The 21,489-nt window shown below is 37.1% G+C and overlaps 1 protein-coding gene across 1 annotated transcript in view; it reads left to right on the top strand.

Annotated features, from left to right (window-relative positions):
• LOC150081851 (erlin-2-B-like) overlaps window positions 1-21,489 on the top strand; it is a 269,808-nt gene that overhangs the window by 7,875 nt on the left and 240,444 nt on the right. Inside the window, exon 2 of the mRNA XM_090379753.1 lies at window positions 16,572-16,659. Coding sequence (XP_090235879.1) covers window positions 16,572-16,659 — 88 coding nt within the window. The remainder of the gene's footprint in view (window positions 1-16,571; window positions 16,660-21,489) is intronic.

Here is a 21,489-nt window from a genome sequence, read left to right as displayed (position 1 = left end):
GTTATGTGAAATTAGGAGGCCTATCATTGGTGTTTCTATGTGGCCAGTAGGATTTAACTGTTAAATGCTGCTCTCATGAGCTGGCCCAGTATCACACTGCTTTTAAGCAAATGCCATTGCCAAATCAGTCAGTATCCATTATTTGCTAAAAGTGAAACAAAGCAGTCAGTTGCAGTAATTCAGTGTCTCAGACACTGGCTTATACCCAACAGTGCAAGAGTGTGTTGAAGATCAGAGAGAGAGAGAGAGAGAGAGAGAGAGAGAGACAGACAGACAAACAGACAATGAGCTACAGAGACAAATGATAAGCATGACAAACAACATTTAACACAGCAGTAGAGGCTAACAGATAGTAGTGTAGGGGTAAATAAAGCAAAATAGTAATAGTAATTTTCTTATGTCCCGTTGTCTGGAATGCTCTTTGAACATGTAGAATTGACAAAAAAAATTGCCAAAAAATTTTCCAATTGATTTTCATATTTCAAGAATTAATTTAGCTCCCAATGAAACTAACTTGCCATTTACTTTGAAGAGAAGACAGTTTCTTAGCTTTTGTCATCACAGTCAACAGATCTCAGGGTCAGACTTTAAACAAAGTTGGCAATTTTGCTCATTGACAACTTTACTTAGTCTCCAGGTCCAGATAATTTTTGCATAGTAATTTTATTTTTTTTTTAAAGAACAATATAAGCACATATGTAAAAAATTATCAAAATTGCATTTTTGCCTGAGTCCATCCCACTGACACCTTAGCTATCAGTGAAGGGAGCTAAAGAAAAGGGGTTTGTAATTACTTCAATATTAATCTTTACTTCGTCTCTGAAATAGTTATGGCGAAATATTTGCCATATTGTTTTAGTGACTAAATAAACAGTAACATTAGATCATGAACACGCAAATCATGAAGGAATAAGTTAGTATTGTAATAGCAGTATAAGAAAAAATCAGAATTATACATAAACACTTAAATTAAATTTAACGATAATGAAAATTAGACCAAAGGCTGAAATTGGGATGAGAGAGAGATTGTAACTAATTGGTTATTTTTGGATTGATTCATATTAACAAAATAAATTGTTAAAAGGAAATGCTGCTCTACCATAAGCGGTCTGCATAGTAAGGAGATGGGTGTTGATTTAATTCTAGTAGATTTTCTCCATGCCATGAATTCCCAGATTGCAGGGCAGTCAGTAGTGGATTATACACTGGTATTCAAAGAAAGTGCATCACCCCTTTAAAATTGTAATTGTCGTCCAAATAACATAAGTATGTGGCAATATATTTTGCTGATTGCATCAGATAATATTGACACGTGTAGGTGATGACGTAGTATTGCATCAACTGTTACTTTCAGCTATATAAGCACGCTCTGCAAGAGTTGCAGTCATTCCTTGCTTGTGTCAGGATGGAAAGTTATGTGCAGTCGATGCCACGAAGAAAGAGTGCTATTGTTGCTTTACGTGAGGAAGGATGTTCTTCCCGTAATATTGCTTATAGAATGGCTTATAATCAGTCGACAGTGAGTAGATTTCTTTCCAAACTCAAGAATACTGGTTCTGCTGATAGGAAAAAAGGAACCGTATGCAAACGAGTGTCTATGCCAAAACAGGACTGTGTTTTGAAGCACTTATGCCTTAAAAACCGTAAAGCTTCTTCATCTGACCTGAAGAGAGAATGGGAAGAACAGGAGTGGTAGCAAGTGCAGTAACAGTCAGAAGATGCCTCTTCAAAAATGGACTTGTAGTCCGTCATCCTAAGAAGAAGCCCCTCCTCACACAAAAATGAAAAAAAAGGCCTGATTGATTTGGTGTAAGGAGCATGTCAAATGAAACCCCGAGCAGTGGAAGTCAGTTATCTTTTTGGATGAGAAAAAATTCAACCTGCATGGCCTGGTGGGAGACAAACAATTCGCTGTAGACGTGGTGATGAATACCATCTAAACTGAATAGTGTCTTCAGTGAAATTCCCTACCAGCCAAATGATATAGGGGTGCATTTCATATCGCGGAGTAGGTTACCTCAGTTTATAAAAGGTTCCGTAACTGCCAATGGATACCTGGCTATATTGGAAGGCAAATTGCTGCCAACCATTAGAGACCATTTCAACCTGCCAAGTAACATCTTTCAGGACAACTCTGCTCCTTGTCATCAGACAAAAATAAATAAATGGGTAGATGTAATCATTTACAGGGGACCCTAATATCATAATTTGTCATAGGGTGAAAAGTGTTTGTAGGCACTTCTGTAATTACTCTAGCTTCATTTCTGCATTAGAGGTTCAACAGTAATGTGTTTACATTAAAGCAGCCCTGACATGAATCCTATAGAGAACTGTTGGCATCGTGTGGAATCTGCAGTTGGCAGAAAGAAACCAAAGACCCTTTGTGAACTTCAGGAAGCCATAATTCGTGTTTGGAACCACAAACTATCAGTTGATTATCTTCAGAAATTTATTTTGTCAATGCCTCGACACTGTACTGCTGCCATCAGGGCCAGAGGCAGTTCAACTAAATATTAGTTTGTACCTGGTGAACTTTTCATTTTGTTTTCCATTTAAAATGATAAACTGAAGCAAATTGAGGGCTTCTGATAACATTTCAGCCATAATTGTTGTGTTTACCAAACTGTTGTATAAAGGTTGCAAATGCGCATTTTGGAATATTTTGAGAGCACCTGTCAAATATTACTTAGCTTTGCCTTAATTTAATAAATATCTTTTGTTAATATTTCTATTTGTGATGCTAGTCATTAATGTAACATACCATCGCCAAAAAGGGTTAGAAATGTGAAATTCCTAGGTGATGCACTTTCTTTGAACACCAGTGTACATCCCAAAGAATAATGAAATGTTGTTGTAAGTTATCAAAAAAGTGATTTAACTGTAATTGAGGCAGTTGAATACTGCCTCAATTACAGTTAAATGAAATGTTGTTGTAAGTTATCAAAAAAATGATTTAACTGTAATTGAGGCAGTTGAATACTGGTCCTGAAGTCCACCTTTAGGACCAGTATTCAACAGAGGAGTTCGATGAAGCATATAAAATGCTAGGTTATTCTTGAAGTATTTGATGAAAATGTGAGAAGAGGGAATATTCCGAGTGGCCACCTACGAAATAGTAAGTAGGTCTCCCTTTTAGTCCTTTGAAAAGCTTGGCTTCATTATGGCATGGATTCAGAAATGTGCTGCAGGATTATTGGTCCACATCGACTCAATTGCTTCCCGCAGTTGTTGCAAATTGGATGATTGTGGATGTCTATTCCAAAGAGCTCATCTATTCCTCCACATCCCACAGATGCTCAATTGGATTGAGATGTGATCACAAGGGCACTTCAGTAAGCTTCCATGTTCTTGGAACCAGTTTTGTACAATTTTGGCTTTTGACACAGCATATTACCTTGTTAGAAGAATCCATTAACAATTGGAGACACCATGGTGACAAATGATGCATATGATCAGAAACAATTTCCAGATAACCTTTGGCATCCAGATGTTGTTCCACTGGTATCAAGGGGCAGTGTGCACCACAAAAACACTTGCCACACCATTATACTGCTGCCACCAGCAATGTAATGGTATGGTGGTTGGTCACACAGCACAGACTTATGCTGTTTTGCATTTTCTGGTCTTCATATCAGTGTGAAATAGCAATAGCTGGAATACATTATACCAGGCAGCATTTTTCCAATCCTCTATTGTTGTGTTCCCAAGCCCATTGTAACCATACATTCTTGTTTTCTTTTATTATTATTATTATTAGCCACATGGTGCAAGGAAGCCTGAGGCTTATGCGGCACCAGCCAAAAAAAAAAATTTTATGAATTACCCTGAGAGAGAGAGAGAGAGAGAGAGAGAGAGAGAGAGAGAGAGAGAGAGAACAAGAGTCAGTAGTAGAAAGGAATCATCAAGAAAGAGAAGAATGATAATATCCAGCTCAGGACCCTGGGAGTGCCAAGCTCATACTCACCAATTGTTTATAGAATGTATTGAAATTGATCCAGTAACCAAAATTACATCCAGTTTGTGTAATATATCATGGTCTCTCTGGTGGAATAGCCGTAGCTTGGTCTTCCATGGTAGAGTTATAAACATGTCCTAAACTAAAAATCCATGCCCAGAGACAATTTTAACACAGAAATCCAAAACATAGCCAATTTATTTAGTTGTTGGGACTGTTTGGATCTATTTTAATAATTGTCCTCTCATTTCAGTAAACTAATTAAATACTTCATATGGTAAAGTGTCCTTATTAAATCTACATAGAATGCAAAGTTTGTTCTTCTATGGTATTAAGTAGGCAATACAAATCCTACTGGATCACAAAAAAGAAATAAAGAAAAAAAAGAGAGGGAAAAATAAACATATAACTTAACATTATTTTATTTTATAATTATTAAATTATTATCCAAAAGTGTATAGTTTTTTTTAATAAAAACTATTGACTTATATAATTTATTTAGATAATAAAAATCTGGCAGTTCATGTAAATTAGCATTAGTAGAGGCATATGATGCAAGAAAGCAAGCTTATGCAGCATCAGCCAAAAAAAAAAAAAAAAAAAATTCCACTTCACCCCTCCATTCGTTAGAAATACCTGTCCAGCTGAGCCTTAAATTTATTTAGGCTATCAACTTCAACAACAAGGGATGGAAGTCTGTTCCACCAACCAACTACCCGCTGGCTAAAGGCAAATTTTCGCACATCTATCCTACATTTGTCTTTCCTCAACTTGAATTTATGCCCTCTCAGGTGATTATTCTGAGCAAGAGGCAGAATCCCATCAGCATTGAGCATTCTCAAACCATTCAAGGCTTTATACACCTCTATCAGATCACCTCGCCGGTGCCTAGTCTCCAGACACTCTAATTTGCAAAACTTAAGCCTTTCTTCATAAAAGTACCCCTTTGTTCGATTCACTAATCTTGTTGCCCTACTCTGTACTCGTTTCAGCAGCTTTACATTCTTCTTGAAATGAGGCCTCCAGACCTGTATACAGTACTCAAGGTGTGGCCTGACCATCACCTTATACAAGGGAATAATCACCTCCTTATCCCTGCTAGAAAAATTCCTGTATATCAATGACAAGACACCATGAGCTACTCTTGCAGCCTGTCTGCACTGCTCAGAGAACTTCATATCTACAGCAGCATGTTTGGGAGCCAACTACAGGGAGTAATACTCTTGATCTGATTATCATTAGTGATTCTTCATGCATTAAGAATCAGCAGATAAAGGAACCACTAGGTGGCAGTGATCACGGTGTGCTGAAGGGGGATTTACTCAAAGAGGTAAATACCATCAGGGGTAAAGGAAAGGGTTTTTGCTTTCATAAAGGTGACTACGGTGGCCTGAGACAGTATTTAAATTCTATACGGGGGGACCAACTGATGATGTTACCAACAGCAAATTCAAAATGGGAAGCGTTCAAAGAATTAATCTTGGAAGCTACTAGGCTTTTCATACCAGCTAAGAAATATTGTTCAAGTTTTAGGCCTAAATTGATGTCAGATGAACAAATGAAACGTGGCAGAGAAGAAGAATGCATGGGATCCATATAAATTAACAGGTGACACAGAAGCCTATGATAGATATAAGCTGATCTGTAACCAAGTCACAAAGGAGGTTAGGCAGGTAAAGGCAGATTACGAGAAATCTTGACAAAAGATGCAAAGAAAAATAGCGAGTTCTTTACTTATGTAAACTCTAGAAGGAAGGAGATGAATCAGATTGGTCGATAGTTCAATGGTTGATTATCCTACTCAGGTTGTTAACAAACTAAATTAGTATTTTGTATCTGCATTCACACATGAGGAGTTATTCAGGGAGGGGAATGCCAGAGGTGAATTAAACTGGCAGTGAGCTAGATGATTTTGTAATAATTGAGAGCAAAGTCGAGGAAAAATTGTTGCAGATAAACATAAGAAAGGCACATGGGGGTGGATGGGACTATCCAGTTATATTAAAGGATGCAGAAAAGAAAGTAAGGAAACTCTTAGCCATAATTATATGCGCATTTTTGGATTTAGGGGTGGTTATCCTACCTCTGTCATTCCTCAATTTGAATTTATTTCCTCTCAGGTTATTATTCTGAGCAAGAGGAAGAATTCCATCAGCATTGAAATGAGCAATGGAAAGCAAAAATGAGAAAAGGGGTGTGTTATAGGCCTAATGACTCTGATGAGTACAATGAGCAACTATGCAGAGAAATAGTGGGCCAGTAAATCAGAATGTCTTATAATGAAGGATTTTAACTTTCCAGATAATGACTGGAACTTGTGGAACTGGATCTCGTACACTAGCAAGACTTTTGTGGATCTATTAGATGATCGTTTTCTGCATCAGCATGTTCAAAGGGCAACCAGAGAGAGTAATACCCTTGATCTGGTTATCAGCAATGATTATTCATACATTAAGAATTTGCAAATAAAGGAACCACTGGGTGACAGTGATCAAAGCGTACTGATGTAGAATTTACTTAAAGATATAACTACCATTAGGAACAAAGAAAAGGGTTTTTGTTTTCGTAAAGGTGACTACAGTGGTCTCAGACATTTTTTAAATTCAGTAGAGTGGGACCAATTGATGATGTTACAAAAAGCAAATTCTAAATGAGAAGCATTCAAGAAATTAATCTCAGAAGGTACTATGCTTTTCATACCAACTAAGAAATAATGTTCAAGGATTGTATCCACATGGATGTCAGATGAACTAACGAGATGCGAAGCAGAGAAATAAAATGCATATAAATTATCAGGCGATGGAAGCTTGTGATAGATATAAACTAGTCTGTAATCAAGTCAAAAAGGAAATTAGGCAAGTAAAGGCAGATTATGAGAAATCTTTGGCAAAGGATGCAAAGAAAAACAGCAAAGACTTCTTAAGTTATATAAAAACTCTAACAGAAATGGATGAACAAGATTGGTCCACTTGATATTGATGTTTTGACCGTAGATGATCCTGCTCAGATAGCTGCCAAACTGAATGAGTATTTTGCATCTACATTCACACATGAGGAACTCTGTAGGGAAGTGGAGGACAGAAATTTATTAAACTCTGCCAGGGAGATATAAATTATTTTGTAATAACTGAGAGCAAAGTAGTGGAGAAATTGTTTCAAATTGAACATAAGAAAGGCTCCCGGGGTGGATGGGATCTGTCCAGTTATATTAAAGGAAGCAGCAAAGGAAGTTAGCAAACTCTTAGCCATAATTATGAAAGCTTCTTTGAACTCAGGGGAGGTCCCCATGGACTGGAGATGTGCAAATGTGTCTGCCATTGACAAAGTGGAATCAAAGGGTGACATGAATAATTACAGACCTGTTAGTTTAACTTCTCTACCAGCAAAACTAATGGAGTCACTGGTTAAGGAAGCAATGCAGGATCATCTAGACAAGACTGCAGTTATAGTTCAGACACAGCATTGGTTTGTTAAGGGGAAGGCTTGTCTGACTAATTTCATTGGATACTATGATGTAGTCACAAAGGAAGTGGATGCCAAAAAATAATTTTGATATCATATTCTTGGATTTTATGAAAGCTTTTGATACTGTGGCACATGGAAGAGTGCTATACAAATTGGAGCAGTATGGCATTAAGGGCAAGTTGCTAAATGGATTTAAGGATGGTTGAGTGGGAGAAGACAGAGAGTGGTAATCAATGGACACTGCTCTTTGTCGACTTATGTTATTAGTGGAGTTCCCCAGGGTTCGGTGTTGGGTCCATTGTTGTTTTCCGTGTTTATCAATGATATTATTATTAGCCATATGGTGCAAGGAAACCTGAGGCTAATGAAAAAAAAAAAAAATCCTCGAGTTACCCTGAGAGAGAGAAAGAGTCAGAAGTAGAAAGGAATCACCAAGAAAGAGAAGAATTATAATATCCAACTCAGCACCCTGGGTTTGCCAAGCCCATACTCACCAGATTTGAGCCCCTGGGGTTAAATATTTATGAAAGTATATGTGGGCTATGTCTAAGTTTACAGGTGATATGAAGTTTGGAAGGGTTAATGACAGTAATGATAGTACACTACTGCAACAGGATCTAAAAAGTTGAGCAGATGGGTTGAGAGGAGGCAACTGAAGTTTAACATTGACAAATGTAAAGTACTGCATATGGGTAGCAATAACCCCAGAATAATGTACCAATTGTGTGGTACTACACTCAGAGTAGTAGAGAATGAAAAGGTCCTGGGGATAATTGTGAAGTCAGATATGAAGTTTTCTGAGCAGTGCAGACAGGCTGCAATAGTAGCTCACAGTGCCTTGTCAATGATATACAGGAATTTTGCTAGCAGGGATAAGGGGACAATTTCCCCCTTGTATAAGGCAATTGTCAGGCCACACCTTGAGTACTGCATACAGGTGTGGAGGCCTCATTTTAGGAAGGATGTAGAGCTGCTGGAACAAGTATAGAGAATGGCAACAAGATTGGTGAGGGGAACAAATGGTTGCTCTTACCAAGAAAAGCTGAAGTTCTGCAAATTGCAGCCTCTGGAGACTAGGCACCTGCAAGGTGATCTCATTGAGGTGTATAAGCTCAATCCTGATGGGCTTCTTTTTGTTACTCAAATTGCTCACCTGAGGGGACATAATTTCAAATTGAGAAAAGACAATTTTAGAATACATGTGCGGAAATTTGTCTTGCCTTTAGTCAGAGGGTGGTTGACAGCTAGAACAGCATGATCGTTGTACTGAATTTTTCCTAACAGAAGCTTATTATTTTTGTAGTTTTCTTTTAAGTACAGGCAGTTCCTGCTTTACGAGATTTTGCTTTATTGAGTTCCCGGGTTTACCAGTTCTTTTTTTTTTCAAGTATGAACAAAATCAAAATAGAACATTAATTGCAATAAATAAATGCTAAACATTCATAAATACGGCATTTCAAACCACTTGCTTTGCTATACAATACAGTACTGCTGTGCATGCATTTGTTTGTTCAGGCAGAGATAAGGAGGGAGGTCCAACTCTTAAAGAATTTTGGAAAGAATTCCACGTTTTAGATGCAATCAAAATAACAAAAGGAGCATTTACAAAAATTATCAATAAACTCTGTCATCAGTTTATTGATAATGTTGAAAGATTTCACAAACCAGGAAAGACCGTACAAAGTGAAACAGAACCGGTTGTAAATGTTTCTAACCAATTGCAGCTTGAGGTTTGTACAACTCATATCACTGATCTGCTTCAAACACACAATGAGGAGCTCACAAATGAAGAACTCATTGAAATGGAAAAACATGAAGCTGAGAAAGAAGAAGGTTTAACAGCTGAAACACCTGTTCATTCCTTCGCTCTCAAAGGACGTGATGAAACTTTTCAACACAGAAAAAGAAATTGAGATTTTAAAGTTACAAGATTCAAATTTTGAGCACACTAGAAAAGTTGCTACAGATTTGTCTTGGAAACAAACAACTTTTGAAGCATTTCTGAAGAAGACGACTCCTTGTGCTTCCAACAACCCAACAATGAGTGATGAACCATCAACGAGTGTGCATTTAGTTGATGATGATGAAGAATAAATATTCTTTAATAGTAATAGAGGCATGTGATGCAAGAAAGCAAGCGTATGAACTTATGTAGCATCTGCCAAAAAAAAATATTCACCACAACCATTTCCCCTAAAAGTTTGTCCATTTCCTCCTTGAATTTATTTAAGCTATCAACTTCCACAACGACAGATAGAAGTTTGTTCCAGCAATTATCCACCCGCTGGCTAAAGGCAAATTTCCACACATCTATTCTACAACTGTCTTTCCTCAATTTGAATTTATGCCCCCTTAGGTTTGTAATCTGAGCAAGTGGAAGAATCCCATCAAAATTCAGTGTGCTTTACCCATTCAAGGGCTTATACACCTCAATCAGATCACCTTGCAGGTGCCTAGTCTCCAGCTGCTGCAATTTGCAGAACTTAAGCCTCTCTTGGTAAGAGGATCCCTTCATTCCCTTCACCAATCTTGTTGCCTTTCTCTGTACACACTCAAGCAAATCTACATTCTTCCTAAAATGAGGCCTCCAGAACTCTACACAGTACTCAAGGTGTGGCCTGACCATTGCCTTATACAAAGGGATAATTACCTCCTTTTCCCTGCTAGCAAACATTCGTATGATATAAATAATTTCTTTATTATTATAATTTAATTGATTTTAAAAGTTACGTTTAATTCCTTTGGATAAATAAATCATAGTTTAAGCATAAACTATTGTTTTGTTGACGATTGTAATGTTAAATAACTTTATTTAACATTACTGTGGTCAAATTTCATTGTTGAGAATGTAACCCCTGTTTTTAACATTATGTCTATGGGATAATAATTCCTGCTTTACTGGTTTTCGCTTTATGAGTGTGAGCCAGGAACAAATTAACCCAAAGTCGGGAACTTTGTGTATGTTTAATGGGCTTTGTAGTTTTCTTTTAAGTTTGTTTAATGTATGCATGCATGTTTCCATCATGAGGGAAAGTCTTTTGTGGCTTTTGATTCATTAAGTTAACAAATAGCCTCCACTCTTTTGGTTGGTAGAAAATTCCAAGAAAAGTTCATAACTGTAGGAATGTTTTTGCACTATATCATTGAGCTTACTTCCTGAAAAATGGGGAACCAGCTCCTTTTTTATGATTTCTATACCTTGAAAAGTCTGTTCCTAGGACTAGCAGATTCCTGGCTTTCAACCTTGACCTTAAAAGTTCTGCGGACTCTTTGTAGATTTAAATCTCTCATGAGGTTGTTAAGTTTACCTTGCATAAACAGCTGTAGTTCATAGTTATGAATTTCTTTGTCACAATAGTATATATCATTCTCTATATCACAAATGTTAGATTCGGGATCTGATTGCATATCCCGAAAGCCGTGAATTAGGGTTGAATTTGAAAATGTCTGCAATTTTGCCCAAATACGATAGGAGGGATTATATGATGAGAGCCTTGTCGATCAATTCGGCCCTGGAAAGATTGTGCAAGGCTCAAGGGGTAGAATTTTTTCAGCCTGGACTGTACTTGTTAACAGGAGAGAGAGCGCTTCTACAGGGATGGGATACACTTAAATAGAAAGGGTGCAAGAATATTTGCTGATGCTATCGAGGCAGTGTTAGGTGGGTCGGAAAACTGCTAGCTTGGGGGGAGACAAAGACTAATAGATTAACAGTAGCCACTGACAGAGTTGAAAGAGATTCTTGCACTGCTTCTATTAGAATGAACAGAAGCCTGAAAAAAAGATGCAGGATATTTCAGAGACTGCTGAGAGTCATTGCGGTACAAGTAAACACATGGGCTGTGTTAGGGTAGCTAAAAATGGAAACAGGTGCATGTATACTTGCATGTACACCAATGCTAGGAGTTTAGTAAATAAGTAAATAAATTTGGTGAATTTGAGGTATTGCTCAAAACATCAAAGGCAGATATTGTTGGGATATCAGAGACGTGGTGTCACACAGATATAAGGAATGCAGAACTTTAATTTGGGGAGTAGAATGTCTACAGAAAGGATAGAAAGGGAGGAGGGGTTATGCTATTAGTTAAGAAACACATAAAATCCACGGAAGTGAAGCCAGTTGACATCGCTGGACAGTGCAGTGTCGAGTCAGTTTGGTGTGACATAAGCATTGGGAGATCAAAATTGAGAGTAGGAGTGTGCTATAGGCCTAATGACTCTGATGAGTATAATAAGAAACTGTACAGGGAAATAGAGTGGGCCAGTAAATCAGAGAGTCTTATAATGGGGGATTTTAATTTCCCAGATATTGACTGGAATTTTGGGGCTGGTCACTCACACACTAGCAAGGCTTTTGTGGATTTATTGGATGATTGTTTTCTACATCAGCATGTTCGGGAGGCAACTAGAGGGAATAATACTCTTGATTTGATTATCATAGTGATTCTTCATGCATTAAGAATCTGCAGATAAATGAACCACTAGGTGGAAGTGATCACAGTGTCCTGAAGTGGGATTTATTCAAAGAGGTAACTACCATTAGGGGTAAAGGGAAGGGTTATTGCTTTCGTAAAGGCAACTACGATGGACTGAGACAGTATTTAAATTCTATACAGTGGGACCAACTGATGATGTTACCAACAGCAAATTCAAAATGGGAAGCATTCAAAGAACTTATCTTGGAAGTTACTAGGCTTTACATACCAACTAAGAAATATTTTTCAAGGTTTAGGCCTAAATGGATGTCAGATGAACTTAATGAGACATATGGCAGAGAAGAAAAATGCGTGGGATACATACAAATTAACACGTGACACAGAAGCGTATGATAGATACAAGTTGATCTGTAACCAAGTTACAAAGGAGGTTAGGCAGGCGAAGACAGATTACGAGAAATCTTTGGCGAGGGAGCAAAGAAAAACAGCCAAGAGTTCTTTACTTATGTAAACTCTAGAAGGAATGGGATGAATCGGATTGGTCCACTTGATATCGATGGGTCAACTGTTGATGATCCTGCTCTGGTAGCTAACAAACTAAATGAATATTTTGCATCGACATTCACACATGAGGAGTTATTCTGCAAGGGGAATGCCAGAGGTGTATTCAACTCTGGCAGTAAGCTACAGAATCTTGTAATAACTGAGAGTAAAGTGGAGGGGAAATTGTTGAAGATAAAGACAAGAAAGGCACCTGTGGTGGATGGGATCTATCCAGTTATATTAAAGGAGGCAGCAAAGGAAGTAAGCAAACCCTTAGCCATAATTATGAGAGCTTCCATGGACTCAGGGGAGGTACCCACTGACTGGAGAAGTGCAAATGTGACCCCAATTCACAAAGGAGAATCAAAGACTGACACAAATAATTATAGACCTGTGAGTTTAACTTCTGTTCCAGGAAAATTAATGGAGGCACTGGTTAAAGAAGTACTGCCGGATCATCTAGACAAGACTTCAGTTATAGCTCGGACACAGCATGGTTTTGTTAAGGGGAAGTCTTGCCTGACCAATTTGATTGGATACTATGATGCAGTCACAAAAGAACTGGATGCAGGGAATAGCTTTGATATTATGTACTTGGATCTTAGAAAGGCTTTTGATACTGTTGCACATGGAAGACTACTGCACAAATTGGAGCAGTGTGGCATTGGAGGCAAATTGCTGCTATGGATAAAGGAGTGGTTGAAGGGGAGAAGACAGAGAGTGGTAATCAATGGACACTGCTCATCATGGACTAATGTTATCAGTGGAGTCCCTCAGGGTTCATTGTTGGGTCCATTATTGTTTTCTGTATTTATAAATGATATTTATGATGGTATATCAAGCTTAATGTCCAAGTTTGCAGATGATACGAAGGTTGGCAGGATTGTCAAGGACACTACTGACACTATGCTGCTGCAACAGGATCTGGAAAGGTTGAGCAGATGGGCTGAGAGGTGGCAAATGAAGTTTAACATTGACAAATGTAAAGTACTACATATGGGAAACAGCAACCCCAGAGAACCCCGTATCAACTCTGTGGTACTACACTGACAATGGTAGAGAATGAATGGACCTGGGGGGTGGTTATGCAGGCAGATATGAAGTTCTCTGAGCAGTGCAGATGGGCTGCAAGAGTAGCTCATGGTGTATTGTCAATGATATATAGGAATTTTTCTAGCAGGGATAAGGATGTGATTATTCCCTTGTATAAGGCAATGGTCAGGCCACACCTAGAGTACTGTATACAGGTCTGGAGGCCTCATTTAAAGAAGGATGTAGAGCTACTGGAACGAGTACAGAGAAGGGCAACAAGATTAGTGAATGGAACAAAGGGGTGCTCTTACGAAGAAAGGCTAAGTTTTGCAAATTACAGTGTCTGGAGACTAGGCACCAGCAAGGTGATCTGATAGAGGTGTATAAAGCCTTGAATGGTTTGAGCATGCTCAATGCTGATGGGATTCTTCCTCTTGCTCAGAATAATCTGATCAAGAGGAACTGAGAGGGCATAAATTCAAATTGAGGAAAGACAGATGTAGGATAGAAGTTCAGAAATTTTACTTTGGCCAGCGGGTGGTTGGTTGGTGGAACAGACTTTCATCCCTTGTCGTGGAAGTTGATAGCCTAAATAAGTTTAAGGCTCAGCTGGACAGGTATTTCAAACGAACAGAGGGGTGAAGTGGAAGTGGTTTTTTTTTTTTTTTTGGCTGATGCTGCATAAGCTTGCTTTCTTGCATCAAATGCCTCTGCTAATGCTAATATGTTCAAGAACAAATAGTGGAAAGTGTGTTTAGGGTCAAACGGCACCAGGGGTTCCCCACATATCAGTGGAAGTGGAACTGGTGATTCTGGCCTTGAAACTGAAGTAATATTGTTAGGTACACAATGGGCTCACCGCTGTGTTCCAATGTGCCGTCAGTAAGCAAAATAAAATTTTCTGTTCTAAATGTTGAATATTGATAAGTGTTAACCAATCAGAAAACAACATCGAAAAAATTTCGTCACCCTCTTGAACTGCCGCCTGTAAGCGACGCTTACCTCGCCTTCTCACTTGTTGCGGCCCTGCCCTGGCTTGTGTTTTTTAGTATAACCCACTACATATAGAGGACAAAACTGGGAGTCATTAATACAATCCCATTAGTTCCCTCCACACCATGGGAATGGCACATGTCATGCCTATTTTTTTTTTTTTTTTTTTATACCACAATTTTAGAGTTTTAAGTTCTCCACACGTGTGGCAGATTTTGTCAGCATCCAGTTTTTATGTTGGTCACATAATTTAATTCCAAAATATACAGCGTATACATTTTTCACAAGTGATGTTATGTCCTGCCTTTATTTCACCACAACAGTTACCAAAAATGTAACAAAATGTATTTGGATTTTTCATACAACCATGAGTTGTCATTGTTAATGACATAATCAAGTTAGAAGCAGATACTAGTTAGTGTGACTGCACCAGAAAACAGCTGAATATGGAAGGATCACTTCACTTCACAGGTTTACATAATTACCTGACTTGTAGTCTCAACATGCATAAACTTGTTTGTGAACATGTATACCTGTCAGTCACAAAGGAAGTAGTAAGAATATCATGTATAATTTAAATCATATATAATTAATTTAATATAATATATAAGTAATAATTAATTGTGTATTCTACATTTCAGAATGCTTTAAATTTTTTTGGAATACTAGAAAATTGATCTGTTGAAAGAAGGACACAAGTAGTCAAGTTATTATTTTTATTATTTATTATTATTATCATTGGCCATATGGTGCAAAGAAGCCTGAGGCTTGTGCTGCACCAGCCAAAAAAAATTCCAGAGTTACCCTGAGAGAGAGAGAGAAAAGTAGAAAGGAATCACCAAGAAAGAGAAGAATGATGATATCCATCTCGGGACCCTGGGTGTGCCAAGCCCATACTCACCAGATGTGAGCCCCTAGTTATGTGCAGCATAAAAGTTGTACATTGTGTGTTTTGTCAGGTGGTGCTGGAGGTCTCCTTAAACACTGCAAAAATTACTCTTGTGAAGATTGCAGACTTTTTAAAGGCTGTACTCTGTGTGTCTTTGTGCAAGGTATGTTGTAATATTTGATTGCTTAGCTACTGGGGAGTTACATCTCATTACGAGCGATTTGTGGTCCTTTTCTGTGACATGTGGAATCAGTCCAGGAGTAGCAGAGTGCTTTCTGAGCTGGTCCCAGTCAGCCTGAGGTGAGGTTGGGATGAGCCCAGGTTAAGTGATAAAAGTGAAAGATTTGAGGACAGGAAGCAAATAAGAAGGATATAGGAGAAGATGAGGATGATAGGAGATATCTAAAGGAGAAAATGAAGTGTTAGGGGATAGTGGGAGACCTTGCAGGAAAAGGTCAGCCACCTGCAGGGAGAAATGGCAGGGTGAAAGTCGAAGAGTATCTTTCATCGGTGGGTGAAGGGGTCGGCAAGCAAATCAGTGCACTGGTCATTATCATTATTACATGCTTGTTATCACGGTGAACATGATGTTTCCGTGTTTATAGTGATTGTTGAATGAGAAATTTTGATAAGAGGCAATTAATCATTTGCATCTTTAATTGGTGCCTCCATAGCCAGGTGGGCAGGAGCAGCAGTGCATAGCACACGCTTCTTGATTAGACCAGGGTTCGAGCCCATGACCACCAGATACGGAGGATGTTGAAAGGTCAGGGAATGACCACTGCATATCCCCGGAGCAATATGGCCTTAGTTGCTAATGCTCCTAAACAACAACAACATATTTAATCTCAACTCCAATTTCCTTAAAATGTGGCCTTATCATAATGTACTTTTGAAGTTCTGCTACCCTACTGTTGTGGAGAAAATTTCAAATGGCTATTTTTTTTAATAAAGTATATCCAGACCATTGTTTATAAAGGATATTTATGGGCCAGATTATTTTCATTTTTTCAGCCCATTCACACACTCCATTTCATTGCATTTATTTTACTGAAACCCTGTATATTGAAGCTATTAGATGCTGCTAGCCTCAGTTTAACTTTGAATTATTATGAAATTTTAATAAATTTTATCACACATTCTTAATTATTCTGTGTATTCAATGGAGTTGTTTACTTATTTAAATTAAAAAAAATTGTCACAACTTTGCTTATCATGTATATTTTCAGTCTAATGTTATTAATTTGTATATTTTTAGATAATGAGTAATCCTGCCATTGCTTCAGGAATTCTGGGGATTTTCATTTTTGGTTTGGTAAACTTCTCACTGCACAAAGTTGAAGAAGGTTAGTATTTGTATACTATATATTCAGATAAGGCTGCCATCAATTTTGCAAACTATTTGACATTGCCAAGTACTTAAGAGGCTGCTTGATGCACAGTTGCTACATGCTTAAAAATTTGTGTGCTAAGAAAATGTACAGTATGAATAGCTGTTTTTTATAGAAAACCATTATTAATAATTTTGAGTGGAAAAACATTGGTTCTAACTCATACTAGTGGGTTTTTTTTTTTTTCTTTTTTTTTTCATCCAAAATTGTTGACAATGCACTCATCAAAAAAAAAAAAAAAAAATCACATAAATAGTAATAGCATATATGAACTAATTCTATTGAATTTTGTTGCATTAAATTAATAAAACCATCAAAATATGTGCCACCTATTGAGTGTTGATCCCACCTTTATTGTCATTATTTTCTTTGTTCACTTAATTTTTATTTCATTTTGCCAATAAAAAAACATTTTAGATTTTTTATACATGTACATATGTATGTATTAGAAAATAAAATTATACACAGTAACTGTATAAAGTTACTATATATTTTTAAAAGAACATTTCCACCTGCAATTTTTTATTTACATGATTTGCAGAGTGAATTAATTTATTTTATTTGAAAATGAAAAATAAGTAAATAAAAATTACAAGTAATAATTAACAACCCAACAAAATTATGTATATGAAAATATCATTTATTTTTAATTACAGTGCTACTCAAGATAGATGATTCCTGATTTAGATTTTTTTTTTCAATAAGATAAGACAGTGTAATCTCTTATCACTTAATAGGTACATTTGCCTCCAAAAAATAATTTATTTAAATTGTTTGTGCTGTGGTTCTTTTAAGTTTTCCTGCATTATGGAGGTGCCTCCGTAGCCAGGTGGGCAGGAGCAGCAGTGCGTAGCACACGCTTCTTGATTAGACCGGGGTTCAAGCTCGTGACCACCAAATGGAGGTCACGGGCAAAACGGAGGATGCGGAAAGGTCAGGGAATGACCACCACATATCCCCGGAGCAATATGGCTTTAGTTGCTAATGCTCCTAAAAACCAAATAACAACAATAACAACCTGCATTATGGTTTCTAACTGATATAAAGCATAATTTATGTTCTAGTAATAAAAATATATGAAACCTTCATGAGAGTTCTTGATAGGTTAGGACCTGGGTGCAACGTATATGGCCCACACTGGTTTGGGGTGCACTACATTCTGCATTCCAGAATGTAGTGCACCCAAAAAAAAATTTTGTGTGCCGTGCATCCATGCAGACATGCAGCTTAGGGGGAACCCTGGTTACATCTCATGAAGATGACAGGAAATACCAACATAATTAGCATTGTTCTTCATCAGGTGTACTTTGAATCTATCCACTATCACACAAAATGGTATGAGATAGTGTTCCTAATAATTGGCAAAATTTGAGATATGTGCAATATTCCAAATTGCTATTTTTCCTACTCTGAAATTGTGATAAAATGAATCTACTTCAGACTAAATGAATCCACTTCAAAACTAAAGACACGTGCTAATGAAATCTAATGATTTTGGTTTTAACGTATACAGTTGTTTTACCACCTTTTCTTCACATTATTTCTACAATGTTAGTTAATTTTTCCATTCTTATGTTCATTTAACATTTTTTTTACTCTTAGAAATTTCTAGATTCTGGTTGAAAATTTATTTCCAGTGCCACTTTTGTTAAGTTTTATATCTATATTTTATTTTTTTGCAAGGTGTTGCTTATAATTTTGCGCGTAAGTGTTATCTCAAGTTTCTTGCTCTCTTTTAAGGCTACTTGCTTTTAGCTGTGTTTTAAAATCTCTTTACCTTAACACAGACTGATATGTTATGTCTCTATAAATTTCTTTATCAATTATAGTTTTAAATTTTTCATCTTCATAGTGTCAACTATAAAGTTCACAACCCATTTTCTAAAATTCTGCTTTTAATCCTTGTAATTTTTATTTTACAGTATTTTATTTTCATTTTCATTTATTTTAGTAACAAAATTTTATTCTCATTTTTATTTATGTTTATGCTTTTTACCTTGTGGCTTGTGGTTTACATCAGAAATGAAGACACATGTTGCTATTTCGCTTGCAATCCTGGCTGTTGACACCTGATGAGAGGCCGGTTTTGTAAGTTGTGTGGCAACATTCTTATTTTGTCAATTTTATAATTACCTATTTTAACCATCTTATATCCACTTTTTTGTTATTCTGTTCAACACATATATATATTCTAAAAATATTTCTTGGCTAAATGCAGAGTATGAAGGAGTTGGTTTATGCATGGTTACTGCACATACATTATTTCTGCTACCAAGGTATGAATGCATCATTTAATTATATCTCGAGTATATCATGCATAAACCAACTGCTTCATACTCTTTAGCATTTAGCCAAGAAATATTTTTAGATTAAACTATGCACACTATCAAGCATCTCTCATATTGTGGAGTTATGCTTCATAACTTGGTTGTCACTATTGCAACAAAAGGGTACCTACCCACCCACCCATCTATGAGTAAGCCAACGATTTTTTGAAACAGTGCTATCTGGGTGGTGGTATCCGCCGAGAATAAGTAACATTAGGCTTCTTCACTGGTGAAGTGTTACTTATTCAAAGCAGTGCAATACCTCGACCACTTGTTGTGAAGGTATTCACAATATGAGATATAATTAAATGATGCATTCATACTACCTTGGTAGTAGAAATGATGTATGTGCAGTAACCATGCATTAACGAACTCCTTCATATACAGGGTGTTTCAAAAGTGATGGTCAATAATTTAAAGGTGAACTGTACAGACTACAATATGCAAAAAAGCCTAGTAAACATGGGTTTTTCAGTGATCATTTTCGAGATATTGCACATATCAGGTTGGGATCCACCACTGACTTGTTTGTTTAGGTTAGGTTATGCTATGCTCATTCTTCCCCTTTCTCAATGCTCTGAGATGTAGAAGGCATACTAGTACTTGTCAAAGGATAGTCAATATGGAAAGAGGTTACAGCAATGAAGAGTATGTGACATGCGCTTCATGTATGGTAAAGCCTTCATGTATGGTAAAGTTTCAAGGCTTCAAAAGATAGGGTCACACTCTTGCTTGGGGCTAATGCAGCAGGAGATTACAGATTAAAACCACTGCTTGTGTACCATTCTGGAAATCCTTGTGCATTTAATGGCATCAATAAAGCCACCCTACCCTTGCATTTCTGATCGAACCAGAGAGCATGAATAACAATGTCTCTCTTTGAGAATCGGTTTAAATGCTGCTTCATTCCCGAGGTTGAAAAATATTGTAAAGACAATCCTTTCAATTTTGCTTCTATTAGATAATGTTCCTGGACATCCTACGCATCTAGATGATTTCAATTGGAACATGAGGTTATATTTCTACCACCAAACACTACTTCATTCATCCAACCTATGGATTGGGGTATTATTTTGAATTTAAAAGCATACTATTTGCGCACAACATTTGCTCAGACATTGTCTGTGGTAGATCAGAAAAATTTTATGTTGAGAGACTTGGAAATCTTACAGTATTTACCACGCCATCTTAAACATTAATAAGGCCTGGGTGTAAATTACTGAAAGTTGTTAAATGGCACGTGGAAGAAAATATGCCCACGGCACGTAAAAAAAGGTTTCGAAGGATTTGAAAAAGATGAATCATATGAAGAGGTTACAGATAAGATTGTAAAGGTTGCAGAGCTATTTCAGTTGGAGGTTGATGCCAAAGACTTGGGAGTAGTTAATAGAGGAAGAAGAGAAGGAATTATCTAACAGATAACATATTCACTTGCAGGCAACAATAGTGAAAGAAGAAAATGCTGACAAAGCTCAAGATGAACCAAATGAGCAGCCAAGACGCTTCATCGCCAGAGAAATAGCAATGGCATTTCGTGAAATTGCATCAGCAATGGCGGGATTTGAGAAGATGGATCCTGACAGCGAGCGATTCTTAAAAGTTAACAGAGGGGTGAACGATATGCTTGCTTGCTTGCTACAAAGAAATCTACGATGAAAAGAAAAAAGCCACTGTCCAGTCATCCATTAATATGTTCTTTCGTAAGGTTGAGCGGCCGATCCCTTCTAAATCTCCACAGCCCTCAACCTCCGCAGCGCCGTACTTATTAGCTGAAGAAGTCGATTCTGGTAATGATGCTTGATAGGTAAAACTTACTGACATTATGCCTGCCTGTCTCTGTTTTTTTGTAATTTTATAATTTTGAAATTTTTTTAAATTGCATGCTTTTGTAATTTTTCGTGCATGAGATAAAAAAATTGAATAAATACAATAAATAATTCTATTTACATGTTCGTTGAGTATTTCTTTTTTGATTCAATCAATTCAGCAAACGCAGTTGCAAGTGTTCAAGCATGGGGAAAATTCACTGACTTACGTAGCATTCCGCAGAATGCAACCCTTACATCAGTCGGGGAGTTCCTGTATAAGCAGTACCTATACAATTACGAAAATAAACATGTGAAACAAAATGAACTGAAAAAATAATACCTAAACGATGAATTATAGATAAAAAAGGTAACATTTTTGAAAACATTAAAAAAAATACTTGAGTTGTACAATGTATGTTGTGGTATTTCTAAAAATGCACCACCAAATTTCGCTGTTGGGAGGGTACAATATACTTGCTGACCCTACCCTGGCTATGCCACTGAACAGTAGCAATCCTTTATAGTATGGAAGGTAGTCTATTACAGTGTGGGTAGTGGAGAATGTTTTCTGCTTCAAATGGATGGAAAGTACTTGTCAGTATTCCATCTGGAAATAATGTCAAGTGGCATGAAGACAGTAACAATAGGTG

Source organism: Mastigoproctus giganteus, chromosome 8 (assembly GCF_048544385.1).
Source record: "Mastigoproctus giganteus isolate SK-2022 chromosome 8, ASM4854438v1, whole genome shotgun sequence".
Lineage (NCBI taxonomy): Eukaryota > Metazoa > Arthropoda > Arachnida > Uropygi > Thelyphonidae > Mastigoproctus > Mastigoproctus giganteus.
The sequence above is the reverse complement of the archived record's forward strand: the minus strand, read 5'-3'. Positions and strand labels throughout refer to the sequence as shown.